Below are 26,192 nucleotides of genomic sequence, written 5' to 3' on the forward strand. Positions count from 1 at the left end.
GCCCTAGGGGAGGAGCGACACCTTTTGCGCGCCGGAGGCGCGCCCAAATTTTTAGGGGGCGTGGCCTATTGATATGGGGTGTGGCCTATTTCAACGAGGTCACTCCCCATTTTTGCCGCTGTGGGGGCATGGCTAGTAGCTCACCCACACCCACAGCCCACCCATTGACCCGCCTTATTTTTTATTTAATTTTTTACATTTGCTTCAAATCTATTCTTGATTTCGCACACGGTAATACCACATACACGTTACGTCACACACTGTAATGCCCATTACACGTTATGCCACACACTGATGCCCATCATACATTATGGCACACACCGTGATGCCCATTACATGTTACGCCAAAGACGCGCACCAAAAATTTGCCCCATAATGCATATTACACGTCACGCATCCATATTATACCACATGCCATAGTGCCTATTACACATTATGCCAGGGCTCAACAATTTTTCATAAAAGGAGGACAACAGTGACAGTGCGCACCAGAGGCCATGATGCCCATTACGAGTTATGCCAGGGCTCAACAATTTTTTTAAACTAAGGACAACAGGGATAGTGCGCGTCGAAGATGCGCGTCAAAAATTTACACCATAATGCTTGCTACACGTCACACAACCCCCCCATCCAACACACACATACTATATACACACACGCACATCCCCCCACAAATATGTTTATGCACACATCCCCCCCACACATATACTGTATATGATCACACACACACTGTATACGCACACATCCCTCCCACACACATACTGTAAATGCACACATCCCCCACACTCACATACTATATACACACATATATACTGTATATGAACACCCGTACACACACACACTGTATACGCACACATCCCCCACACACACATACTATATACACACATATATACTGTATAGGAACACACACACACACACACACTGTATACGCACACATCCCCCACACACACACACACATACTGTAAATGCACACATCCCCCACACACACATATATACTGTATATGAACCCATACACACACACACTGTATATGCACACATCCCCCCCACACACATACTGTAAATGCATCCATCCCCCCCACACACACATACTATATACACACATATATACTGTATATGAACCCATACACACACACACACTGTATATGACACATCCCCCCCACACACATACTGTAAATGCATACATCCCTTCCACACACACACATACTATATACACATATATATACTGTATATGAGCACACACACACACACTGTATATGCACACATCCCCCCGCACACACACTGCATATGAACACCCCACACACACATATACTGTATATGCACACATATACCCCCCCACACACACATATACTGTATATGCACACATATACCCCCCACACACACACACACTGTATATGCACACATCCCCCCCACACACATACTGTAAATGCATACATCCCCCCCACACACACATACTATATACACACATATATACTGTATATGAGCACACACACACACACACACTGTATATGCACACATCCCCCCGCACACACACTGCATATGAACACCCCCCCCACACACACATATACTGTATATGCACACATATACCCCCCCACACACACATATACTGTATATGCACACATATACCCCCCCCCACACACACACACTGTATATGCACACATCCCCCCCACACACATACTGTAAATGCATACATCCCCTCCACACACACATACTATATACACACATATATACTGTATATGAGCACACACACACACACACACCCACACACACTGTATATGCACACATCCCCCCGCACACACACTGCATATGAACACCCCACACACACATATACTGTATACACACATATATACTGTATATGAGCACACACACACACACTGTATATGCACACATCCCCCCCACACACATACTGTAAATGCACACATCCCCCACACTCACATACTATATACACACATATATACTGTATATGAACACCCGTACACACACACACTGTATACGCACACATCCCCCACACACACATACTATATACACACATATATACTGTATAGGAACACACACACACACACACACACACTGTATACGCACACATCCCCCACACACACACATACTGTAAATGCACACATTCCCCACACACACACATACTATATACACACATATATACTGTATATGAACCCATACACACACACACACTGTATATGCACACATCCCCCACACACACATACTATATACACATATATATACTGTATATGAGCACACACACACACTGTATATGCACACATCCCCCCCACACACATACTGTAAATGCATACATCCCCCACACACACACATACTATATACACATATATATACTGTATATGAGCACACACAGACTGTATATGCACACATCCCCCGCACACATACTGTAAATGCATACATCCCCCCCACACACACATACTATATACACACATATATACTGTATATGAGCACACACACACACTGTATATGCACACATCCCCCCCACACACATACTGTAAATGCATACATCCCCCCCACACACACATACTATATACACACATATATACTGTATAGGAACACACACACACACACACACACACTGTATACGCACACATCCCCCACACACACACATACTGTAAATGCACACATTCCCCACACACACACATACTATATACACACATATATACTGTATATGAACCCATACACACACACACTGTATATGCACACATCCCCCCCACACACATACTGTAAATGCATACATCCCCCACACACACACATACTATATACACATATATATACTGTATATGAGCACACACACACACACTGTATATGCACACATCCCCCCGCACACACACTGCATATGAACACCCCACACACACATATACTGTATATGCACACATATACCCCCCCACACACATATACTGTATATGAACCCCCCTACACACACACACTGTATAAATATGTACACATCCCCCCCTCCCCACACACACACACACACACACACATATACTGTATATGCACACATATACCCCCCCCCACACACATAATGTATATGAACCCCCCTACACACACACATCCCCCCCAACACACACACACACATACACACTGCATATGAACATCTTTCTCCTCCCTCCCCCTGAAAAATAATACCCGCACATGTCTCACATTCTGTTCGCCTCCAAGATATATGGCTCGGCGCCGGCGGCTCCCTGCTGTGATTTCTTGGGGGCGGCAGGGCCAGGCTGTGGACATGGTGCGTGGTGTCACTGGCATGGGTAATGAAGCCACGCCCACAGCCCTATCCCGCGGCGGCTCTCTATTAGCGCGGCGCCTTCTGTCAGACAGTCCGCACGGCACAGCAGAATCCAGCTGTGCCTGTGAAGGGTGTGCGGTGCGGCAGCGCAGTGCTGGCAGCTTAGTGAGCTGGCCGGAAGCACTGCTGCCGGCCGGACTGACGACCTCTCAGTAACCAGGCCGGCCGGCAGTCATGACCAGCCGGCCCGACAGAGGGTGGATTGGGCCGGCCCAGCGGGATTTCTCCCGGTATCCCGGTGGCCCAATCCGCCCCTGATGGTAGGCCACGCTGCGCACGTCTTAAGACAAAGCTGTGCAGCAAGCCAGGGACAGACTGCCAGGGATATAATAGATAGTTATCCTTGTACTACAAGTCCCAGCATGACGTCTGTTTCTACTAGCAGTCTAGCAGCAGCTGCCAGAGGATCACAGGCTATCTGATCCTCAGAATGTAGGTATACATGAATGTTCAAATCTGTATACTAATAGAAACTGACTGGTCATGCTGGGACTTGCAGTGCTAGAATCATTGTAATTACTTTCAATAGCCAACATATATATATATATATATATATATATATATATATATATATATATATATATATATATATATAAATGATACTTTTTGTGGTGTTTTTGGTGAGGAGAGGAGGGGGCAGTATTAAATTGCTGCTGTGCCCCTCTCCCTCATGTCAGCACAGTCCATGCACACACACAATCAATCACACACATTACCTGGCTTCTGAGGCCCACACAGCAGCCAGCTACAGTGCAGAGCAGGGCCAGGCAAAGTTGGGGGCGTGGCCTAATCGCGGGACCCCCGTGACCACGCCCCCTTCCGGGAACCGTCGCTGCAGCAGGAGCCCAGCCCAGGAGCAGGTACCGTTCGCCCACCTCCCCAGTAGGCCGGCTCTGCTGCTGGTGATCAGGGGCACACTACCAAAGCACCGCGGGAGGAGCTGCTTGCGGCCACGCATGCGCAGCAGCCCTCCCGCGGCCATCTTTGATCAGGGAAAAACGCTGTTGTGGCACTGGTTAAGCAGTCCGCGGCCCAGACAGGGGGAGAGCGGCCGTTTATGGGGTCCTAAGGACCGGCCGACCGGGAAATGTCCCGGTTTCCCGCCAGGCCAATCCGCCCCTGGTCCCTCGTGAACATATTAACAGCAGTATATTACTACTGCTAATAGGATACCCCTTTTGTTTGAAGATCTGATGAAGTACCGCCAGTGACCAGTAGAGGCCACTCGATAAACTAAATAACTGCGCCACAGAAAGTGAAAGCAATTTTTGCAGGGACACTGATCTGTTACAAACTTGCTGGATATAGAGAGGGAGATGTGAAGATAGAGACTGGAGGTAGGAGAAGATAGGTACTGGGGGTGGGGGGGAGAGTTTGTGGGCTAGAAACGGTCACAGTTCAAAATTATAGAAAAAAACTGTCACCGCTCAATGTACAAGTACATTGCAGAAGCTGTCATTTTGATGGGCTTTTTAACTAGCATATAATGATAGAGGAATCAGAAAGGGGCAAGGTTCCATTCCCCAACCCTGTAGTAATTTAGTAGAAGTTACCCATCAATGGAAATCAGTCATATTATACCAAGTAGAAATGAAAAACACAACCGGTAGAATAAAACACAGAGACAGTTGTTCCTTTCATTGGTCTGAGAATGGAATTTATTCATTGTTAAGCAGCAAAGATACAAAGCCCCAGATGTGTGATATGCAAACTCTGGAATTGTCGCGTTGTGTTACATATATTCATATATATACGGTGGCTGGAGGCGGCTCTCTCCGGCGACAGGCTTGTTGTTATTATTAGCTGTAGGCTGTTGAAAAGTACAAAGATACTGTGAGATGGTTGCAATGGTATTACAGTACATTGGTTCTTATGTAGGGTACACACCAGGACGACCCGCTCACGATGCACATCGTGAGCGGGTCGTCAGTGTCTCGTCCGACCCGCTCACGGTGACGCGGGGGGGCACGACCCGCTCACGATGTGCACCGTGAGCGGGTCCGATCCGATGGCGACCCGCACCCGGCTGTATGGTCGTCATTGAGATCCTACCTGCAGCAGGTAGGATCTCAATAACGACCGACCGACCCGCGGGACCGCGCATCGGATCGGTATCGGTCCACAGCAGGTCAGAAAAGGGCCCAATCAGCACACAATCTACATCCAAATTGATCGGAATTGGATCGAGATTGTGGGGATCGGGCCCTAGTCGTCCTGGTGTGTACCCAGCATAAGAGACAGTTATGGAAATATTGTATTCAGATCTTCGTTGTTTAGGTCAAGTTTCCTGAGCACTCAGATGTCCTCCTATTTGTACCTGGTTTATGTGAAGGACTATAAATAGTAAAGGCAACTGATCTTGGTAAATACCAGGGCTATTTTTGTGCAGGCTCCAGCAGGAACTGAGGCCCTTACTCTAGTTCACTCTTTCTGACAAAATATTTCTTAGAAGGACAAAACCATGTGCACTGCAGGTGAGGCAGGTGTTACTTGTGCAGAGATAATTAGATTTGGGTGGGGTTTTACACCTACCTCACCTGCAGTACACATGGTTTTGTCCATCTAATACCATGTTCTCATTGCAGCCCCTGCAAAATCCCTGGTTTTTCTTGCTGGATTTTTTTTTTCGGGGGGGGGGGGGGGGGGGCACTGAGCTTCTCAGCTCAAAAGACCCCCTTCACACTGCACCTCAGACCCGGGAATTTTCCGGGTCTGCCCCTTTCACACTGCTTTCCATGCTCTGCCTTCCAACAAGTGTGTGGAATCTAATAGCAGCTTTGATTGGCTGTTGGGACATTTGTACAAATTGCTGTGATTGGCTGTTTTTTAAAATGCTATAATTTGCTGGCTAAAGATGATGTAATTTGAAATAGGACTTTTTTCACCAGCACACTGCATACATTTTATCATGGCTATTATAATATTTTTAAAAATATGAAAAAAAAAACTCCAACACATTTATGTTTTTATGTACATATTTTATTCATATGTAAATTAATGATTTTGACTATATATGTTCTTGTACATAGATAAACAATTGGTATGTCAAACTATATGTAAATAATAAAATACTATATGACATTTAAATAATGCCTAAATCTGAACAGACCAACTGAACAAACATATAAAGAAAATCTGTAACCAGCTTAAACAGTTTTTCAACTCTTGGTAATAGGGGTAGTAAAGGCTTTGGCCAGATGCAGGCCGCTATTCAGTATGTGGAGCAGCTGCAAGCAGAATACTGTACCAGCAGAATACTCAGGGGCCTGGCGAGGATTGGATGGATGAGCTGTACCAGCAGAATACTCAGGGGCCTGGCGAGGATTGGATGGAGGGCCTGCTGTACCAGCAGAATACTCAGGGGCATGGTGAGGATTGGCTGGATGAGCTGTACCAGCAGGATACTCAGGGGCATGGTGAGGATTGGATGGATGAGCTGTACCAGCAGGATACTCAGGGGCATGGTGAGGATTGGCTGGAGGGTGTGCTGTACCAGCAGAATACTCAGGGGCATGGTGAGGATTGGCTGGAGGGTGTGCTGTACCAGCAGAATACTCAGGGGCATGGTGAGGATTGAATAGAGGGCGTGCTGTACCAGCAGGATACTCAGGGGCATGGTGAGGATTGGTTGGGGGGCGTGCTGTACCAGCAGAATACTCAGGGGCATGGTGAGGATTGGCTGGATGAGCTGTACCAGCAGAATACTCAGGGGCATGGTGAGGATTGGCTGGATGAGCTGTACCAGCAGAATACTCAGGGGCATGGTGAGGATTGGATAGAGGGCGTGCTGTACCAGCAGGATACTCAGGGGTATGGTGAGGATTGGCTGGATGAGCTGTACCAGCAGAATACTCAGGGGCATGGTGAGGATTGGATAGAGGGCGTGCTGTACCAGCAGGATACTCAGGGGCATGGTGAGGATTGGCTGGATGAGCTGTACCAGCAGGATACTCAGGGGCATGGTGAGGATTGGATAGAGGGCGTGCTGTACCAGCAGGATACTCAGGGGTATGGTGAGGATTGGATGGAGGGTGAGCTGTTCCAGCAGGATACTCAGGGGCCTGGCGAGGATTGGCTGGAGGGTGTGCTGTACCAGCAGAATACTCAGGGGCATGGTGAGGATTGGCTGGATGAGCTGTACCAGCAGGATACTCAGGGGCATGGTGAGGATTGGATGGAGGGTGCGCTGTTCCAGCAGAATACTCAGGGGCATAATGAGGATTGGTTGGAGGGCGTGCTGTTCTAGCAGAATACTCAGGGGCATGGTGAGGATTGGATAGAGGGCGTGCTGTACCAGCAGGATACTCAGGGGTATGGTGAGGATTGGTTGGAGGGCGTGCTGTTCCAGCAGAATACTCAGGGGCATGGTGAGGATTGGATAGAGGGCGTGCTGTACCAGCAGGATACTCAGGGGCATGCGGAGGATTGGCTGGATGAGCTGTACCAGCAGGATACTCAGGGGCATGGTGAGGATTGGATGGAGGGTGCGCTGTTCCAGCAGAATACTCAGGGGCATGGTGAGGATTGGTTGGAGGGCGTGCTGTTCCAGCAGAATACTCAGGGGCCTGGCGAGGATTGGATGGAGGGCATGCTGTACCAGCAGGATACTCAGGGGCATGGTGAGGATTGGATGGATGAGCTGTACCAGCAGGATACTTAGGGGCATGGTGAGGATTGGCTGGAGGGTGTGCTGTACCAGCAGAATACTCAGGGGCATGGTGAGGATTGGATAGAGGGCGTGCTGTACCAGCAGGATACTCAGGGGTATGGTGAGGATTGGCTGGATGAGCTGTACCAGCAGAATACTCAGGGGCATGGTGAGGATTGGATAGAGGGCGTGCTGTACCAGCAGGATACTCAGGGGCATGGTGAGGATTGGCTGGATGAGCTGTACCAGCAGGATACTCAGGGGCATGGTGAGGATTGGATAGAGGGCGTGCTGTACCAGCAGGATACTCAGGGGCATGGTGAGGATTGGATGGAGGGTGAGCTGTTCCAGCAGGATACTCAGGGGCCTGGCGAGGATTGGCTGGAGGGTGTGCTGTACCAGCAGAATACTCAGGGGCATGGTGAGGATTGGCTGGATGAGCTGTACCAGCAGGATACTCAGGGGCATGGTGAGGATTGGATGGAGGGTGCGCTGTTCCAGCAGAATACTCAGGGGCATAATGAGGATTGGTTGGAGGGCGTGCTGTTCTAGCAGAATACTCAGGGGCATGGTGAGGATTGGATAGAGGGCGTGCTGTACCAGCAGGATACTCAGGGGTATGGTGAGGATTGGTTGGAGGGCGTGCTGTTCCAGCAGAATACTCAGGGGCATGGTGAGGATTGGATAGAGGGCGTGCTGTACCAGCAGGATACTCAGGGGCATGCGGAGGATTGGCTGGATGAGCTGTACCAGCAGGATACTCAGGGGCATGGTGAGGATTGGATGGAGGGTGCGCTGTTCCAGCAGAATACTCAGGGGCATGGTGAGGATTGGTTGGAGGGCGTGCTGTTCCAGCAGAATACTCAGGGGCATGGTGAGGATTGGTTGGAGGGCGTGCTGTTCCAGCAGAATACTCAGGGGCATGGTGAGGATTGGTTGGGGGGTGTGCTGTTCCAGCAGAATACTCAGGGGCATGGTGAGGATTGGATAGAGGGCGTGCTGTACCAGCAGGATACTCAGGGGCATGGTGAGGAATGGCTGGAGGGTGTGCTGTTCCAGCAGGATACTCAGGGGCATGGTGAGGATTGGATAGAGGGCGTACTGTACCAGCAGGATACTCAGGGGCATGCGGAGGAATTGGTTGATGGTGTTGTGTTCCAGCCGGATACACTTGAAAACGATGTGGCAATGGTGGTTGCTGTGACACACTGTGTGCCGCCATGCTTCCTTGGGCTGGGGTGTAAAATTTGGGTTGGCCTCTGCTGTACATTTCATAACTACCCTCAAAAGAATAATGTGGTGGATGGGGCTGTGCATAGCCTTGTGTTCTACAGAAAAGGCTATTAAGGAACTGCAATTGAGTTTCTCGATTTTCTCGATTTATACGCTCATGCATTCCAACAATTGCGGAAATGAAAGTGTTCTGTAGATCACGCTCATTGTCCATAAATCGCTGAAGGCGTGCATCTCCGTGCGCTTGCATTGATACATCCATTTCCTTCAGATGATCCATCATTACGGCGGTCATGGCCTTTGTGGCTTGCTCCATTTTGGTGGCCCGCTTCCTCCGTTGTGGAACAATTCACATTCATAGCTGTTAGCAATGTTGCTGACAGGGATGATTCTGAACCCTAATATACACATGCTGATCATGTTTGTGCTCATTTTTATAAAATACATCAATCACAAAGCAGTGTGGTCCCATACGTGCTTGAGGCCTATTCCCTCCTGCACAATAGCTACATGCTGCAATTTTTCCTATGTTTTTAAACTGTGGATTGTGTTATATAGGTATGTGGAAATGTAATACAAAAACATACTGTTACTGCGTAACTGCGGACGTGTATTATCGGTTTGCTGCGTCGATTCACGGCCAGCACTACTCCCTTCAACACGGTGCCCTGTTCCGGACGCAGATGGGGATGGTGATGGTGGTAGCTGGCCACACGGTGGTGATGAAACTTCAGCCTGTATGGAAGTCTGCGAGACAACTGTTGTTTCAACACCTTCATCTTGGACTGAGCAGGCATCCATGTCACTATCTATGGCCTCCATATCAATAGGTGTTGCTGCTGCTGGTGCTGCTTCTGCATCCTTATCTTCACACTCACTTGCAGCACTGGCAGCAAAAGTGCTGGAGGAGGACAGTGATATGGGGTTTGCAAGTGCAGAGTTCCCAAATATGACATTGCACTTTTCATAAAATGCCCAGTCAATGCGGGCCCCACCACTCTTCCTCCTATTTCGGTCATGGACCTTACTGTACTGCTTCCGCAGGGCTTTCAGTTTGTTTACTACCTGCTGCTGCGTTTTGATGATGCTACGGGCACACAGGATTGTAATACACTGTGGAGTCCTTCACTGTGCCGGTCACTTGCTTCTTAATCTCCTCCTCTCCTCTCACAGCCAGCAGCTCCAGCACTTCATCATCCCTCCAGTGCGCCAGTTCTCCCCTCCTCTGCGTAGCATTTAATGGACGTCACATGGGTGTCACATATCACATGATTACATCCCCCAATGAGCTTTGTTTTTGGCATCATGTGAGAAAAACACGGGTCTGTGCCGTTCACACGGCCGTACACCCGTGTATTACCCTGGAAAAACCCTGCAAAAAACCCGTGTCCAATTCCCGGGGCATAATACCCGGAAATTTGGAAAAGACACTTTCACACTGAGACGCGACACGGGAATTTTCCGCATCCCCCGGAAAAAAAAAAAAAAACGTTTTTTGCGGCAGTGAGAACGGGGTCTAAGAAATATTTTGTCAGAAAGAGTGAACTAGAATAAGGGCCTCAGTTCCTGCTGGAGCCTGCTGAAAAATAGCCCTGGTTTATACCATATGTTGGTCAGGACAGAAGTGTTCAGACAATGTCACCAACTAGATTTGTAGGCAGTGCTATAACAGGGTGTCATCTCTCTCCCCACTGCCCGGTTCCCTGCATTGGGGGAGGAGGGAGTGAAATCTGCCCTCCCCCCCCCCCCCCAGCATACCCGGGCCCAGGTAAAAAATACCTACCCCCCCTCTTAACACCACACATATAAATGTACCTTCAAGACTACAGATGGAGCCCCTCTCAACTATCTTCCTTAGGTCTTGGCTCACCATGGCTATCCTATTGTTCTCAGCAGCAATACAATACATAGAACAATACAGTAGGGGATAATCAGAGTAATCCTATTAAAGGGCTAGATGAGGAGGGCTCCATCTTGCATTATCACCATGGTTTCTGCATTGATGGTAATTTGGGAGTCAGGTGCATTGCACACAATGCACCCATTCTTTGCAAATTACCAGCAGTTCTTTGAATGGAATGGGATCATTCGTCAGACTGCATTTAGGTCTACAAGCATTAGGTCTACACCATTAGGTCGACTCGCATTTAGGTCGACCTGACATAGGATTGTTAGGTCGACAGGTATAAGGTCGACTGGGTCATTAGGTCGACAGTGAAAAAGTCAAAATGTTTTTTTTTTTTTACTGTTTTTTTTTTGCATTTTTTCAAGCATCGACACAGTAAACATAGCACCACATCCCCTTGCATGGCTCGCTGCGCTCGCCATGCTTCGGGCACACTATTTCATTCTCCCACCACGCCCTAGTGGATGGTAGGGCATGAAATACCGCCTGTCGGCACATGTCGACTCATGAAACAGTCAAATGACCCCATGTCTACCTTTTGCCTGCCGACCTTATCCATGTCGACCTAATGACCCTGTCGACCTTATAAAAGTCGACCTAATGAGCCTGTCGACCTAATGAGCCTGTCGACTTAAATCATGTCGACCTTCAGTCATGTCGACCTAAATGCATGTCTACCTAAATGCATGTTGACCTTAATGCAGGTCGACCTAGTGGTGTAGACCTAATGCTTGTAGACCTAAATGCTGTAGACAATATGACCGAATCCCCTTTGAATGGTGGGGTATGTCAATGGTTATAGGAGATTTATCAAAGCTTGGAGAGAGAGATAAAGCAAAGCTTTTTTTCTCTCCAAGCTTTGATTATTCTCTTAGGTACGGAGAAGGAACTCTGTAGTAGCATTAATCACCTCACCTGTAGTGTATAATAGGATGTGGTATCATTCTGAAAGAGATCCGTGTATCCCACAGACTAAAAGAAGTAAAAAAGAAAAGTTTACAAAAATCTTCAAGAGCAAAATAGAGACAGACATACAGATATAGCGCTGCTCATCCAGCGCCGGGGCTCGCCAGACCACCCCCACTAGCGAGCGGACGCTACATCTGACTGGGACCCACACGCACGAGTTTCCTGTCAGCAGGGGATAGGAATCCTGCCCATCTCCACTTCAGGGAGATGGGCAGGGTTAGGGGGGAGCAGGGAGGTGGGGGACGGCGATGGGGTGATGGCGACAAGGCGGCGGAGACCCGGGGGGGAGGAGCTCCGGTTGATGGGGTTGCGCATGCATCTCGTGCGCATGCATCTCCTTCCGGCGGCTGCCAGTGGGCTGGCGGCTGACGAATCCACTGCCAACCCCTGCAGGGATGTGCAGAGCCGGCCCTAGCCTAAATGACGCCCTAGGCAAGATTTTGCCTGGTGCCCCCTAGCACCGCCACTAGTTCCGCCTCTGACCCTGCTCCCGTTTCCCAGCACCATCTACACTCATCATAGCAGTCATCATTTTGGTGCTCCTACCCGCAATATTTTAAATAGAAACAGTGAACACATTTGGTGCGCAGCCCAAACAGGGGTGTGTTCTTGCTGGGAAGGGGCATGGCCACACAATAGTACCCTCAATTCAAATTATGCCACACAGTAGTGCAACTTTATTCACATTATATCATGCAATGGTGTCCCTTATTCACGTTACATCACACAGTAGTACCACTTTACCTTATGTACATTACTCCTCACATTATTCACATTATACCCTTAGAAAAAAAATCCAGAGAAAATATTGCATTTTAAGCACCTCCATGGCCACACTGCAACCCAGCACAAAGCAGTGTGTGCTGGGCAGAGGAGAAGAGCTGCAGCTGCTGCTGTCACTTAAGGGGAAGGGGCCCGGGGCCCCCACTGGGCCCTTCCATCAGACTTTGGCCTGGGTAATTTGTACCCCCTACCCCTTTCTCTCGGCACCCCTGATAATACCACACAGTAATGCCCCTTACACATGACACACATTATTAATGTCCTTATAACCATAATGTCCCTTTCACATTATGCCAACCTTTATTAATGCCCTTCATACACATTAGGGATGTTCACCGGCCACTTTTCGGGTTTTGGGTTTTGGGTTCTGATTACCTTGAGGTTTTGGGTTCTAATGGGTTTTGGCAAAACACCTCCTAAGTGTTTTGTGTTTGGATTTATTTGGGTTTTGGGTTCTGATTTTTTTGTTAAAAAAAGCCTAAAAACAGCTAAAATGGCAGAATTTGGTGGTTTTTTTGCTCCTACGCTATATTGACCTCAATAACATTCATTTACACTCATTTCCAGTGTATTCTGAACACCTCACACCTCACAATATTGTTTTTATTGCCAAAGTTTGCACTGAGGTAGCTGGATAACTATGCTAAGCCACACAAGTGTGCGGCACAAACACGTGGCTCATGTAAGAGTGGCACTGCAGCGGCAGACATGATGGCAGTTTAAAAAAATAGGCCCATAAAAGATACCTATCTGGCTTGATCATGCACTGTTTACCATGTGCAGCCAAGGAGCGGTGGGCATTTTGTGCAGCACAGAGTTTGTCTGCAAGTGTGTAACTGTTTCGATCACTTTAACATCCAACAAGACCCCTATCTGGCTTGATTGTGATTATGATTATTTATAATTAATTTCATCTGATTTTTAATTTGGTGATTAGTAATATTATTCATTTATTATTTATTATTACCATTCGTCTCGTCAATCATTGCCTAATGGGTGGAGGGGAGGGGGCTAATCAATGACTAGGTGGCAGCTGGAAGAGTTCTATCTGGCTGCGACTTCTGTAACTCTATTGATCGCTAGGGTGGATTCAGGTGATCTGGCTCGCTAGGCGGGTGTTCCCTTTGCTCACTGCTTCACATGCGTCCCTCGTGAAGCTGTGCGCTCTGTCGAGGAGGATGTCCTTTGCCGGTAGAGAAGTACTGATCTTCTCTCAAGGTGTTACGACTCGTAGCTGCACTCCCCTGCTACAACCTCAAAACAAGCACCAAGACCCCTATCTGGCTTGATTGTGCACTGTTTACACAGTGCAGCCGAGGAGCAGTGGGCGATTGGTGCAGCAATCAATTACTCTCATTAGTGGAATGCAATCAGTTGTATGCATTTAAAAGACAAGTCCCTCATACGAATGACTCTCAGCAGTGGGCACCAGACCAGACAGGTAGATGAAGCAGTACTAGACACCACACGGTAGATAAGTCAGTACTAGGCACAAGACCGGTAGATAAGGCAGTACTAGGAAGTACTAGGCACCAGACGGTAGATACGGTAGTACTAGGCAGTGGGCACTAGACCAGACAGGTAGATGAGGCAGTATTAGTTGTGTGTGTATCTGTTTTGGTCAGTTTAATATTTAACAAGACCCCTATCTGGCTTGATTGTGATTATGATTGATTGATTATTAATTAATTTTTTGATGTGATTGATTCATGGTCGAAACCCCGTTTAACAACCTGGTTGATCCTGACCCTGATGTGCAGTTTGTCTCTGTGCTGAAAGATCCCAATCTCAAATGGCAGACTGAACAACCTGTGGATAGCCATATTTCAAAAAATGTGAATGGGCTTGTGTGGCAGCCCACTACAGGATACCCCCTGTGCCCCTGGAGTGCCCCCAAAGAAGTTTAATTGCAGCCAATGCTGCTCAGAGGAAAACTGCAGGGATGTGAGGGGTTAAACAGCCCCAGCTCAGTCCACGTGCAGGGAGCCTGACACCCCCGATTGGCTGCCCAGGGATTGTGGCAGTCCACCCCTGGTGTACTCTTGTGCCCCCAAAGAGATTTTAATTGCAGCCAATGCTGCTCAGAGGAAAACCTCCTTTGCTTGTGGAAGCTGCAGGTCTGTGAGGGGTTAACAGACTCAGCTAGTGTCCTAGTGTCCCAGCTCCCCTGCACATGAGACAGGAAGCTGGGAGGTCAGAGGTGATCCCAGCAGCAGTGTGTGAGAGAGAGAGAAAGTGTGCAGAGGGGTGAAGAGCTTGTATCCTGAGCCAGGAAGCATGCAGACAGAGATGCTGTGCAGAGAGAAGCACACATCTGAGACCAGGCACTGGGAGCAAGGACCCAGCAGTTAATGACAGCCAGCACTGCTGACCAGAAGAAGGGGTGAGCAGCATGTGAAGGGAGATAGAGCCCAGTAGGAGTGACTGCAGAGACCTACAGCACGGAACTAGGCAGAGAGGGACATTGCCGCCCATCTGGGAGTCACCCAGAGGACCACACAGCACCCAAGACAGGCAGTGGCCAGCCAGGAGTCGTGACCAGCAGGAGCTGGCAACTGCAGCTGATTGTTCAGGTACTGGGGTGTTGGATACCCCCACTAACAGGACTGCCTGTTTGCCTCTGATACAGGAGATTGCCCTAAGGGATGGGAATCTGCCTGCCCCTCTTAGAGAGGATTTTTGATCACTTTTGTTATACATAAAAGTAGTGTGCACACTAAGTTATGGCCTAATCACCTTGTGAGGATTTCCTTCGCGGGACCGTTATTCAAATTCAGGAACTGTGTTGTTTTGCACCAGGGACTACCGCGCAGTGTATATAGGGTGCATAGCGCCACTTGGCGGACATGTTGTGACGTAATATTATTCTGTCATATTGTTATTGTTGTGATGTAATTTTTTGCGTAATCGTTCTCTCTTTAATCTGGTCATTGATTAGTTATAGCTTTAATTACTGAATGATATAAAGTGACTGTTTTGCATAAGTACGTGAGTGTATTGCAGCAACCCATTTACATATCTCCTTTAAATAAATATTTGTTGCTGCTAGCCGTAGTAGCCTTGTCTTTTGTGGGTTCTCCTTGGGTTGTGCCATTCCCTGCCACAGGTTCTCCGGAAGAAGCCGTGAGGAATCCAGAAGCTGCCGCCGTAATCAGCTCCAGATTCAGGTACTATTTTGCACCACACTGTTACAGGGGCACTGGCACAGGAGCGCAAAAGGAGAGGTCAGAGGTGAAATGAAACTGTGCCGGAGGAGGGTTTGCAGCAGCGTGAGAGAGGATGACACGTGCTTAGAGAGAGAAGACAGGCTGGGCACCCTAAAGATCCACAGAGAGGAGAGCAGCAGAGTGCGCAGCCTGGAAGCGTGCAGAAGTGAGACCCGCTAGAGAGGAGAGAGCCGGGCAGCGTTTCCGTGCAGGAGACCCGGCGGTGATGGACAGCAGCGCACACAGAGAGAGCCAGCAGCCAGCATCATGAGGGAGGCAAGAGGGAAGCCGTGAGGAATCCAGAAGCTGCCGCCGTAATCAGCTCCAGATTCAGGTACTATTTTGCACCACACCGTTACAGGGGCACTGGCACAGGAGCGCAAAAGGAGAGGTCAGAGGTGAAATGAAACTGTGCCGGAGGAGGGTTTGCAGCAGCGTGAGAGAGGATGACACGTGCTTAGAGAGAGAAGACAGGCTGGGCACCCTAAAGATTCACAGAGAGGAGAGCAGCAGAGTGCGCAGCCTGGAAGCGTGCAGAAGTGAGACCCGCTAGAGAGGAGAGAGCCGGGCAGCGTTTCCGTGCAGGAGACCCGGCGGTGATGGACAGCAGCGCACACAGAGAGAGCCAGCAGCCAGCATCATGAGGGAGGCAAGAGGGAAGCCGTGAGGAATCCAGAAGCTGCCGCCGTAATCAGCTCCAGATTCAGGTACTATTTTGCACCACACCGTTACAGGGGCACTGGCACAGGAGCACAAAAGGAGAGGTCAGAGGTGAAATGAAACTGTGCCGGAGGAGGGTTTGCAGCAGCGTGAGAGAGGATGACACGTGCTTAGAGAGAGAAGACAGGCTGGGCACCCTAAAGATCCACAGAGAGGAGAGCAGCAGAGTGCGCAGCCTGGAAGCGTGCAGAAGTGAGACCCGCTAGAGAGGAGAGAGCCGGGCAGCGTTTCCGTGCAGGAGACCCGGCGGTGATGGACAGCAGCGCACACAGAGAGAGCCAGCAGCCAGCATCATGAGGGAGGCAAGAGGGAAGCCGTGAGGAATCCAGAAGCTGCCGCCGTAATCAGCTCCAGATTCAGGTACTATTTTGCACCACACAGTTACAGGGGCACTGGCACAGGAGCGCAAAAGGAGAGGTCAGAGGTGAAATGAAACTGTGCCGGAGGAGACACCAGGGACACCAGGGAGACACCAGGGAGACGCTACCGGCCGGAGCCGGCAAAAGCAGCAGAGTACAAGGGTGCCCTACCCCCACTCAGCCTGTACCCTTCCTGCCCCAGCCCTGACTCCCCCAAGTCAGGGAGATCACATTCTCACCCATAAAGATGGTGACACAATTTTAAAAGAGGACAGAGAACAATCTCATGCACATGAGACCACTGTGCTTGATACAAGACAGACCAGAGTCCACCTAAAGGTGTCGGCTAGTACAGCATCCCTAAAAGTCTCAAGGCTCCAAAAAAAATTAGGCAGTGAGCCCCTGACCAGACAGGTACAGCAGTATTAGGCAGTGAGCCCCAGATCAGACAGGTAGATACGGCAGTATTAGGCAGTGAGCCCCAGACCAGACGGTAGATATGGCAGTACTAGGCACCAGACAGGTAGATAAGACAGTAGTACTAGGCACAAGACAGGTAGATACGTCAGCAATACTAGTATTGTGCACCAGCAGAATTTATAATAATTAATTTTCTTATTAGGTACTGTTCGGCCGTGGCACTCAGTGGCAGACGTCAGTGCACAAGCAGCATGGAATTCTTTTTTACAGTCCCACACAGCACAAGTATTATTTTTATTTTTATCAAATTAGATATAGCAGCTGTGTGGTTGGAGGAATATGGCCGACGTGTCGCTGGATGAACTGATCAGGAAACGGGGAATGTCCGTGGGCACCGGGATGTACCGCAGGGTCAGTAACAGGGGAGGTATAGGAAACGTGAGATCCAGACTCCAACCATCTGTGAACAATCGTCCACTTGCCACCAGTTTTCAGAGAACATTTGATGCTCGTCAGAAAATTGGTGTGACTGATGCACGCCAAAAACTAGGGATAAAAGATGCCCGTGAAAAGTTGGTGGCCAAAGATGCTCGCTTCCGCATAAGGGGTAAAGTGCAGGACGCCCGTGAAATGCTGAATTCGAATAAGCAACAGATCATGGCAGGAGACAAGCCTATCAAAGTGATGGACGCTCGTGAAAAGATTACTTTAAGAGGAGTGCTCCAACAGTGGTCGAAACCCCGTTTAACAACCTGGCTGATCCTGACCCTGATGTGCAGTTTGTCTCTGTGCTGAAAGATCCATATTTAAAAAAATGTGTGGCAGCCCACTACAGGATACCCCCTGTGCCCCTGTGCCCCAAAGAAGTTTAATTGCAGCCGCCCCCAAAGAAGTTTAAATGCAGCCTCCCCCAAAAAAGTTTAGCCGCCCAAAAAGATGTGTAACTAATTGTACCCAACTGGTCATCAAAAATAAATCAATCTTTATTGTGAAAACAAGGTATCAAGTGGCAAAGAAAAGGAAGCCAGTGATGAGAATTTTGTGAGCTGTGAAAGTATTATCAAGGAAACATAACTTTACTTAAGTTTTGAGGAAAGGCTTTATCGGACCATTTCATGAATAAAGAACAGTTGATGAAGAAATTAAAGAAGTATTCATCGTTCTTGTCATTAAATAAAAAGGAGAGAGATGCGAAGGTCAAATCATTACAAAGGTTATCTGATGAGGAAAAAGCAGTTCTCTCTAAAAGGCTATGCACATATGACAAATACTACAAAATGTTTGCAAATCAATTAAAAATTGAAAAGGGGGGCCAGAAGGTTTGTACAGCTTTATCTCCTAAAAAATTTCCAACAACTTGTTCCGAAGCAACTGTGTCTGTTAGTAGGTCAGCCTGTACAACTAACGGCAAAGAAAGTGACTATCTTCAAAACAAAAGGATTTTTGCCGCTTCAGAAACTGATCATGCTCAAGGTGAAGGCAGTCAGTGTACACCTCAGAATGCTAACCAAATACACAAAGTCCATGCAAAGATAAAGGATATTGTAAAAGAAAATTGCACTGACAAGTCTTCAACTTACAAAAACCAAGCTATGTATAAAACTGCAGTAACTGGAAAACTAAAAAAAACTTTAGCCGCCCACAAAGAACTTTAATTGCAGCCGCCCAGGCTTGATTCTGATTATGATTGATTGATTATGATAGATTGATTGATTATGATTGATTGATTATGATTGATTGATTATTAATTATGATGTGCCTGATCCTGACCCTGATGTGCATTAAAAATGACTCTCAGCAGTGGGCACCAGACCAGACAGGTAAAAAAAGGTTAGCCGCCCAAAAAAAGAAGTGTAATTGAGCCTTCCTGCCCCAGCCCTGAGTCCCCCAGGTCAGGGAGATCACATTCTCACCCATGAAGGTGCAGCAATGAGGTGGAATGCAAACAGCTATATGCATTTGAAAGACAATACCCTCATTAAAAATGACTGTCAGCAGTGGGCACCAGACCAGACAGGTAAAAAAAAGTGTAGCCGGCCAAAAATAAGTGTAATTGAGCCTTCCGGCAACAGTCCTGACTCCTCCAGGTCAAGGAGATCACATTCTCACCCATGAAGGTGCAGCAATGAGGTGGAATGCAAACAGCTATATGCATTTGAAAGACAATACCCTCATTAAAAATGACTCTCAGCAGTGGGCACCAGACCAGACAGGTAAAAAAAAGTGTAGCCGGCCAAAAATAAGTGTAATTGAGCCTTCCGGCAACAGTCCTGACTCCTCCAGGTCAAGGAGATCACATTCTCACCCATGAAGGTGCAGCAATGAGGTGGAATGCAAACAGCTATATGCATTTGAAAGACAATACCCTCATTAAAAATGACTCTCAGCAGTGGGCACCAGACCAGACAGGTAAAAAAAGGTTAGCCGCCCAAAAAAAGAAGTGTAATTGAGCCTTCCTGCCCCAGCCCTGAGTCCCCCAGGTCAGGGAGATCACATTCTCACCCATGAAGGTGCAGCAATCAAGTGGAATGCAAACAGTTGTATGCATTGAAAAGACAAGTCCCACATATGAATGACTCTCAGCAGTAGGAATAATGAATGGTGATGCAAGATGGAATTGTCCTTGGGCCCTCCCACCCACCCTTATGTTGCGAAAATAGGACATGCACACTTTAACAAACCAAACATTTCAGCGACAGGGCCTACAAAACTGTGGCTGAAATGATTGGTTTGTTTGGGCCCCCACAAAAAAATAAAACAATTCATAATATCTCCCTGTATAAACTGGCTCTACAGTAACAAGATGTCATCGTCACTCATCATCATCATCATCATCCTCCTCCTCCTCCTCCTCTGATTCCTCGCCCCCTTCAGTGTGTACTTCCTCATTCTCAGAGATTATCAATTCGTCCCCACTGGACTCCACAATCACAGGTCCCGTTATAATCTCTGGAGGCAATTCCTGCTCTTCATTGAATAAGTGATAATTCATTTTTATAAACATCATTTTCTCAACATTTTTCGGGAGCAACCTCCTTCGCCGCTCACTGACCAGGTTCCCCGCTGCACTGAATACTCTTTCGGAGTACACACTGGAGGGGGGACAACTCAGGTAAAATAGAGCCAGTTTGTACAGGGGTTTCCAAACTGCCTTTTTTTCCTGCCAGTACAGGTAAGGACTGTCTGACATGTCTACTTGGATGCTGTCACCAAAGTAATCATCCACCATTTTTTCAATGTTGACAGCATCCAATGCACCGACAGTAGACATGTCAGCAATCGTTGGCAGGTCCTTGAGTCCAGACCAGATGTCCAAACTCCCTCCTGCCTGCCCTGCATCCCCGCCAGCGGGTTGTGTGGGAAATCGCAGCTGTTTCCTCACAGGCACAGGTGGGGGAGAAAATGAAGGAGGAGCTGGGGCCATGTCACGGTCCCCTTCAGATGACAATCTCCTGACCAGCAGGTCTTTGCACCTTTGTAGACTTGTGTCCGCCGGAAACAGAGACACAACATACGCTTTAAACCGAGGATCGAGCACTGTGGCCAAAATGTATTCCTCTGACTTTAACAGACTGACCACCCTCGTATCCTGGCAAAGCGTATGGAGGGCTTCATCCACAATAGCGACATGCTTTGCGGAATCGCTCCGCTTTAGCTCCTCCTTCACTTTCTCCAGCTGCTTTTGTAACAGCCTGATCAGGGGAATCACCTGACTAATGCAGGCAGTGTCGGAACTGACTTCACGTGTGGCTACTTCAAACGGCTGTAGAACCTTGCACAACACGGAAATCAGCCTCCACTGCGCTTGAGTCAGGTGCAGCCCCGCTCCTCTGCCTATGTCGTAGGTGGCTGTGTAGGCTTGAATGGCCTTTTGCTGCTCCTCCATCCTCTGCAGCATATAGAGGATGGAGTTCCAGCGCGTCACCACCTCTTGTTTCAGCTGATGGCAGGGCAGGTTGCGGAGTTTTTGCTCCCGCTCCAGCCAGGGCAGCCGAGAGGAATGCCGGGCCCCGGTAAAATTTTGGGGGTGTGGCCTAAGTGTGTGTGGTGTGGGCACCTCCCACACTTAGGCCACACCCCCAAAATGTTTAGAGGTGGGTAAAAGAAAACTCTAAAAACTGTAATCTCAGCAGCAGCACACACCTACAGCATGTGCTGTGCTGACAGCAGGCTCAGCATGACCTCTCACGCTGTCAGTGAGACACTCATGCTGAGCCTGCTGTCAGAACAGCACATGCTGTAGAAGTGTGTGCTACTGGTGATACCCGGGAGGGACGGAGGGGGAAGGGAGGGGTCAAACCAGGGCCCCTGTGGGGCCCCTTCAGCAAGCCTGGGCCCGGGTAATTAGTACCTGCTCCCCCCCTCTCTCGGCTCCCCTGGCTCCAGCCTTCGGCAGGCTGTGGCAGAATGCCGAAAGTGTCCGCAAATTTTGCGTGCCACCGCAAGCATCTCCTGCACACTCCTGTCATTTTTTATGAAATGCTGCACCACCAAATTTATTGTGTGGGCAAAACATGGCACGTGCTGGAAATTGCCCATGTTTAATGCCCGCACAATGTTACTGGCGTTGTCCGACACCACAAATCCCCAGGAGAGTCTAAGGGGGGTAAGCCACAGGGAGATGATTTCCCTCAGTTTCTCTAAGAGGTTGTCGGCGTTGTGCCTCTTCTTGAAACCGGTGATACACAGCGTAGCCTGCCTAAGAAGGAGCTGACATGCAGGAGATGCTGCTGCTGCGGAAGGCGATGCATCTACCCAGTGGGCTGTCACAGTCATATAGTCCTTAGTTTGCCCTGATCCACTTGTCCACATGTCTGTAGTTAAGTGTACAGTGGGTACAGCCGCATTTTTCAGGGCACTGAGGACACTTTTTCTGACCTCCCTGTACATCGCGGGTATCGCCTGCCTAGTGAAGTGGAATCTAGACGGGATTTGGTACCGGGGACACAATACCTGCATCAACCGTTTAAATCCCACTCCATTGATGGCGGACACCGGACGTACGTCTAACACCAACATAGCTGTCAAGGCCGCAGTTATCCGCTTTGCCATAGGATGACTGCTGTCGTATTTCATCCTCATGGAAAATGACTGTTGGACGGTCAATTGCTTAGTGAAAGACGTAGCGGTCTTACGACTTCCCCTCTGGGATGATGACTGACTTCCCCTCTGACTTCCAGGAGCAGCAGCAGCAGCGGCAGTAGTAGTAGTAGTAGGCGTAGTGCTGCAGGATCCTCCGGAGGAATCTATGGAGTCATTCATGCAGGTGAGATGGACTGCAGGACTCCCCCCTATCCGGATCGAGGAGGAATTTGTCGAGGAGGGAGTTGGTGGTGTGCTTTTCAGGCATTTGGCTCCAAAAGGAGGACCAAGTGATTTAGGTGTCGCTGGACTGCTAGCCGCACTTTCTGGACTAAACACTGAACCATGACGCTTCTTTAGGTGACGTTGAAGGGAGGTTGTCCCTAGGTGGGCAAGATCCTTACCCCTGCTTATTGGAGTTTTACATAAGCTACAAATGGCAATACTTTTGTTGTCCGGATGCGGATAAAAAAAATTCCAGACCGCAGAGGTGGATTTATTGGTCCTTTGTCCAGGCATGACGATGGGCTTTTTCATCCCATGGACAACAACTTTTTCCACCACAGGTGCCTCATTCCCCCCTGGTGCGTCATTTAAGCAAACCAAGTCTCCATCCTCCTCGACAACTTCCTCCTCAGTGACAGCTACATCAATATCCTCCTCCTGGTGTACAACATCATCTTCACTAATAAAATCTGGAACTAGACTGTGGGTCATCCTTCCAGCATATGCAGAGGGCATACTGCAAATGGTGGAAGGAGCCACCTCTTCACGTACAGTGATAGGAAGGTCCGGCATCACAACCACCGCCACCCTCGGACTCTCTGTGGGGATTTGGGATATGTCTTTAGAAGGATGAGTTATTTCCAGATTTATTTTCTGAATTTTTTTCTGTTTCTTTTTCAGAAATTTTGTCAGACTTTTTTGAGTCGGTGTCAGCCTAACTCTCTTTGATTTCCTATTGGGTGGGGAGAGAGGAGGAGGAGGACTTTCCTCGTCATCTGAAGCTGCACCACTAGTCATGAAGTTAGGCCATGGCCTTAGACGTTCCTTGCCACTCCGTGTCGTAAATGGCATATTGCCAAGTTTAAGTTTCTCTTCCAACGATTTACATTTCATAGTTTTATTCCTTTTACGGAAGTTTGGTTTCAATTGTACATGCCCTCTGCCTTCACACTGGGCATCGGCCGTGGCAGACGACGTTGTTGGCATTTCATCGCCTATGTCATGACTAGTGGCAGCAGCTTCAGAACTATGAGGAAGTGCATCTTCATCTTTCCTTTGTTTGTTAACCTCCATATTTTGGATCTCCATTATTATTGTGGAGTTATGTCACAGAACAGCGCCACTGGTGTGCAATTATATATGTCAGTGAGTATGCACCAGCAGGCAGTTATACAGATACAGCAGTATTAGGCAGTGAGCCACACACCAGACAGGTACGTCAGTATTAGGCAGAGAGCCCCAGACCAGACAGGTAGATAATGATATACGGCAGTATTTAGGCAGTGAGCCCCAGACCACAAAGGTAGAGATATACGGCAGTATTTAATTATTTATTAGGCAGGCAGTATTTAATTATTTATTAGCCGGTGAGCCCCAGACCAGACGGTACATACGGCAGTATAGCCAGTGAGCCCCAGACCACAAAGGTAGAGATATACGGCAGTATTTAATTATTTATTAGCCAGTGAGCCCCAGACCAGACGGTACATACGGCAGTATAGCCAGTCAGCCCCAGACCACAAAGGTAGAGATATATGGCAGTATTTAATTATTTATTAGGCAGGCAGTATTTAATTATTTTTTAGCCGGTGAGCCCCAGACCAGACGGTACATACGGCAGTATAGCCAGTGAGCCCCAGACCACAAAGGTAGAGATATATGGCAGTATTTAATTATTTATTAGCCAGTGAGCCCCAGACCAGACGGTACATACGGCAGTATAGCCAGTGAGCCCCAGACCACAAAGGTAGAGATATACGGCAGTATTTAATTATTTATTAGGCAGGCAGTATTTAATTATTTATTAGCCGGTGAGCCCCAGACCAGACGGTACATACGGCAGTATAGCCAGTGAGCCCCAGACCACAAAGGTAGAGATATACGGCAGTATTTAATTATTTATTAGCCAGTGAGCCCCAGACCAGACGGTACATACGGCAGTATAGCCAGTCAGCCCCAGACCACAAAGGTAGAGATATATGGCAGTATTTAATTATTTATTAGGCAGGCAGTATTTAATTATTTTTTAGCCGGTGAGCCCCAGACCAGACGGTACATACGGCAGTATAGCCAGTGAGCCCCAGACCACAAAGGTAGAGATATATGGCAGTATTTAATTATTTATTAGCCAGTGAGCCCCAGACCAGACGGTACATACGGCAGTATAGCCAGTGAGCCCCAGACCACAAAGGTAGAGATATACGGCAGTATTTAATTATTTATTAGGCAGGCAGTATTTAATTATTTATTAGCCGGTGAGCCACAGACCAGACGGTACATACGGCAGTATAGCCAGTGAGCCCCAGACCACAAAGGTAGAGATATACGGTAGTATTTAATTATTTATTAGCCAGTGAGCCCCAGACCAGACGGTACATACGGCAGTATAGCCAGTGAGCCCCAGACCACAAAGGTAGAGATATACGGCAGTATTTAATTATTTATTAGCCAGTGAGCCCCAGACCAGACGGTACATACGGCAGTATAGGCAGTGAGCCCCAGACCACAAAAGTAGAGATATACGGCAGTATTTAATTATTTATTAGGCAGGCAGTATTTAATTATTTATTAACCAGTGAGCCCCAGACCAGACGGTACATACGGCAGTATAGCCAGTGACCCCCAGACCACAAAGGTAGAGATATACGGCAGTATTTAATTATTTATTAGGCAGGCAGTATTTAATTATTTATTAGCCAGTGAGCCCCAGACCAGACGGTACATACGGCAGTATAGCCAGTGAGCCCCAGACCACAAAGGTAGAGATATACGGCAGTATTTAATTATTTATTAGCCAGTGAGCCCCAGACCAGACGGTACATACGGCAGTATAGGCAGTGAGCCCCAGACCACAAAGGTAGAGATATACGGCAGTATTTAATTATTTATTAGGCAGGCAGTATTTAATTATTTATTAACCAGTGAGCCCCAGACCAGACGGTACATACGGCAGTATAGCCAGTGACCCCCAGACCACAAAGGTAGAGATATACGGCAGTATTTAATTATTTATTAGGCAGGCAGTATTTAATTATTTATTAGCCAGTGAGCCCCAGACCAGACGGTACATACGGCAGTATAGCCAGTGAGCCCCAGACCACAAAGGTAGAGATATACAGCAGTATTTAATTATTTATTAGCCAGTGAGCCCCAGACCAGACGGTACATACGGCAGTATAGGCAGTGAGCCCCAGACCACAAAGGTAGAGATATACGGCAGTATTTAATTATTTATTAGGCAGGCAGTATTTAATTATTTATTAGCCAGTGAGCCCCAGACCACAGACCGCCAGACTGGCAGATTCAGTGCAGGCAGCAGTGCAGCACCAGTGGACTATAT

At 48.2% G+C, this 26,192-nt stretch overlaps 1 protein-coding gene across 3 annotated transcripts in view; it reads right to left on the minus strand.

Moving 5' to 3' along the window:
- Positions 1-4,952: 4,952 nt before the first annotated feature.
- Positions 4,953-26,192, minus strand: part of LOC146041719 (Schwann cell myelin protein-like) — a 55,296-nt gene continuing 34,056 nt past the window's right edge. For all 3 annotated transcript variants that reach the window (XM_083161633.1, XM_083161631.1, XM_083161632.1), the window contains 2 exons: positions 12,004-12,060; positions 4,953-5,111 (listed from right to left, as the gene is read on the minus strand). In XM_083161633.1, coding sequence (XP_083017759.1) covers positions 5,034-5,111; positions 12,004-12,060 — 135 coding nt within the window. In that variant the 3' untranslated portion in view covers positions 4,953-5,033. The remainder of the gene's footprint in view (positions 5,112-12,003; positions 12,061-26,192) is intronic.

The sequence above is a fragment of the Crinia signifera genome, chromosome 19 (genome assembly GCF_055691185.1).
Source record: "Crinia signifera chromosome 19, ASM5569118v1, whole genome shotgun sequence".
Lineage (NCBI taxonomy): Eukaryota > Metazoa > Chordata > Amphibia > Anura > Myobatrachidae > Crinia > Crinia signifera.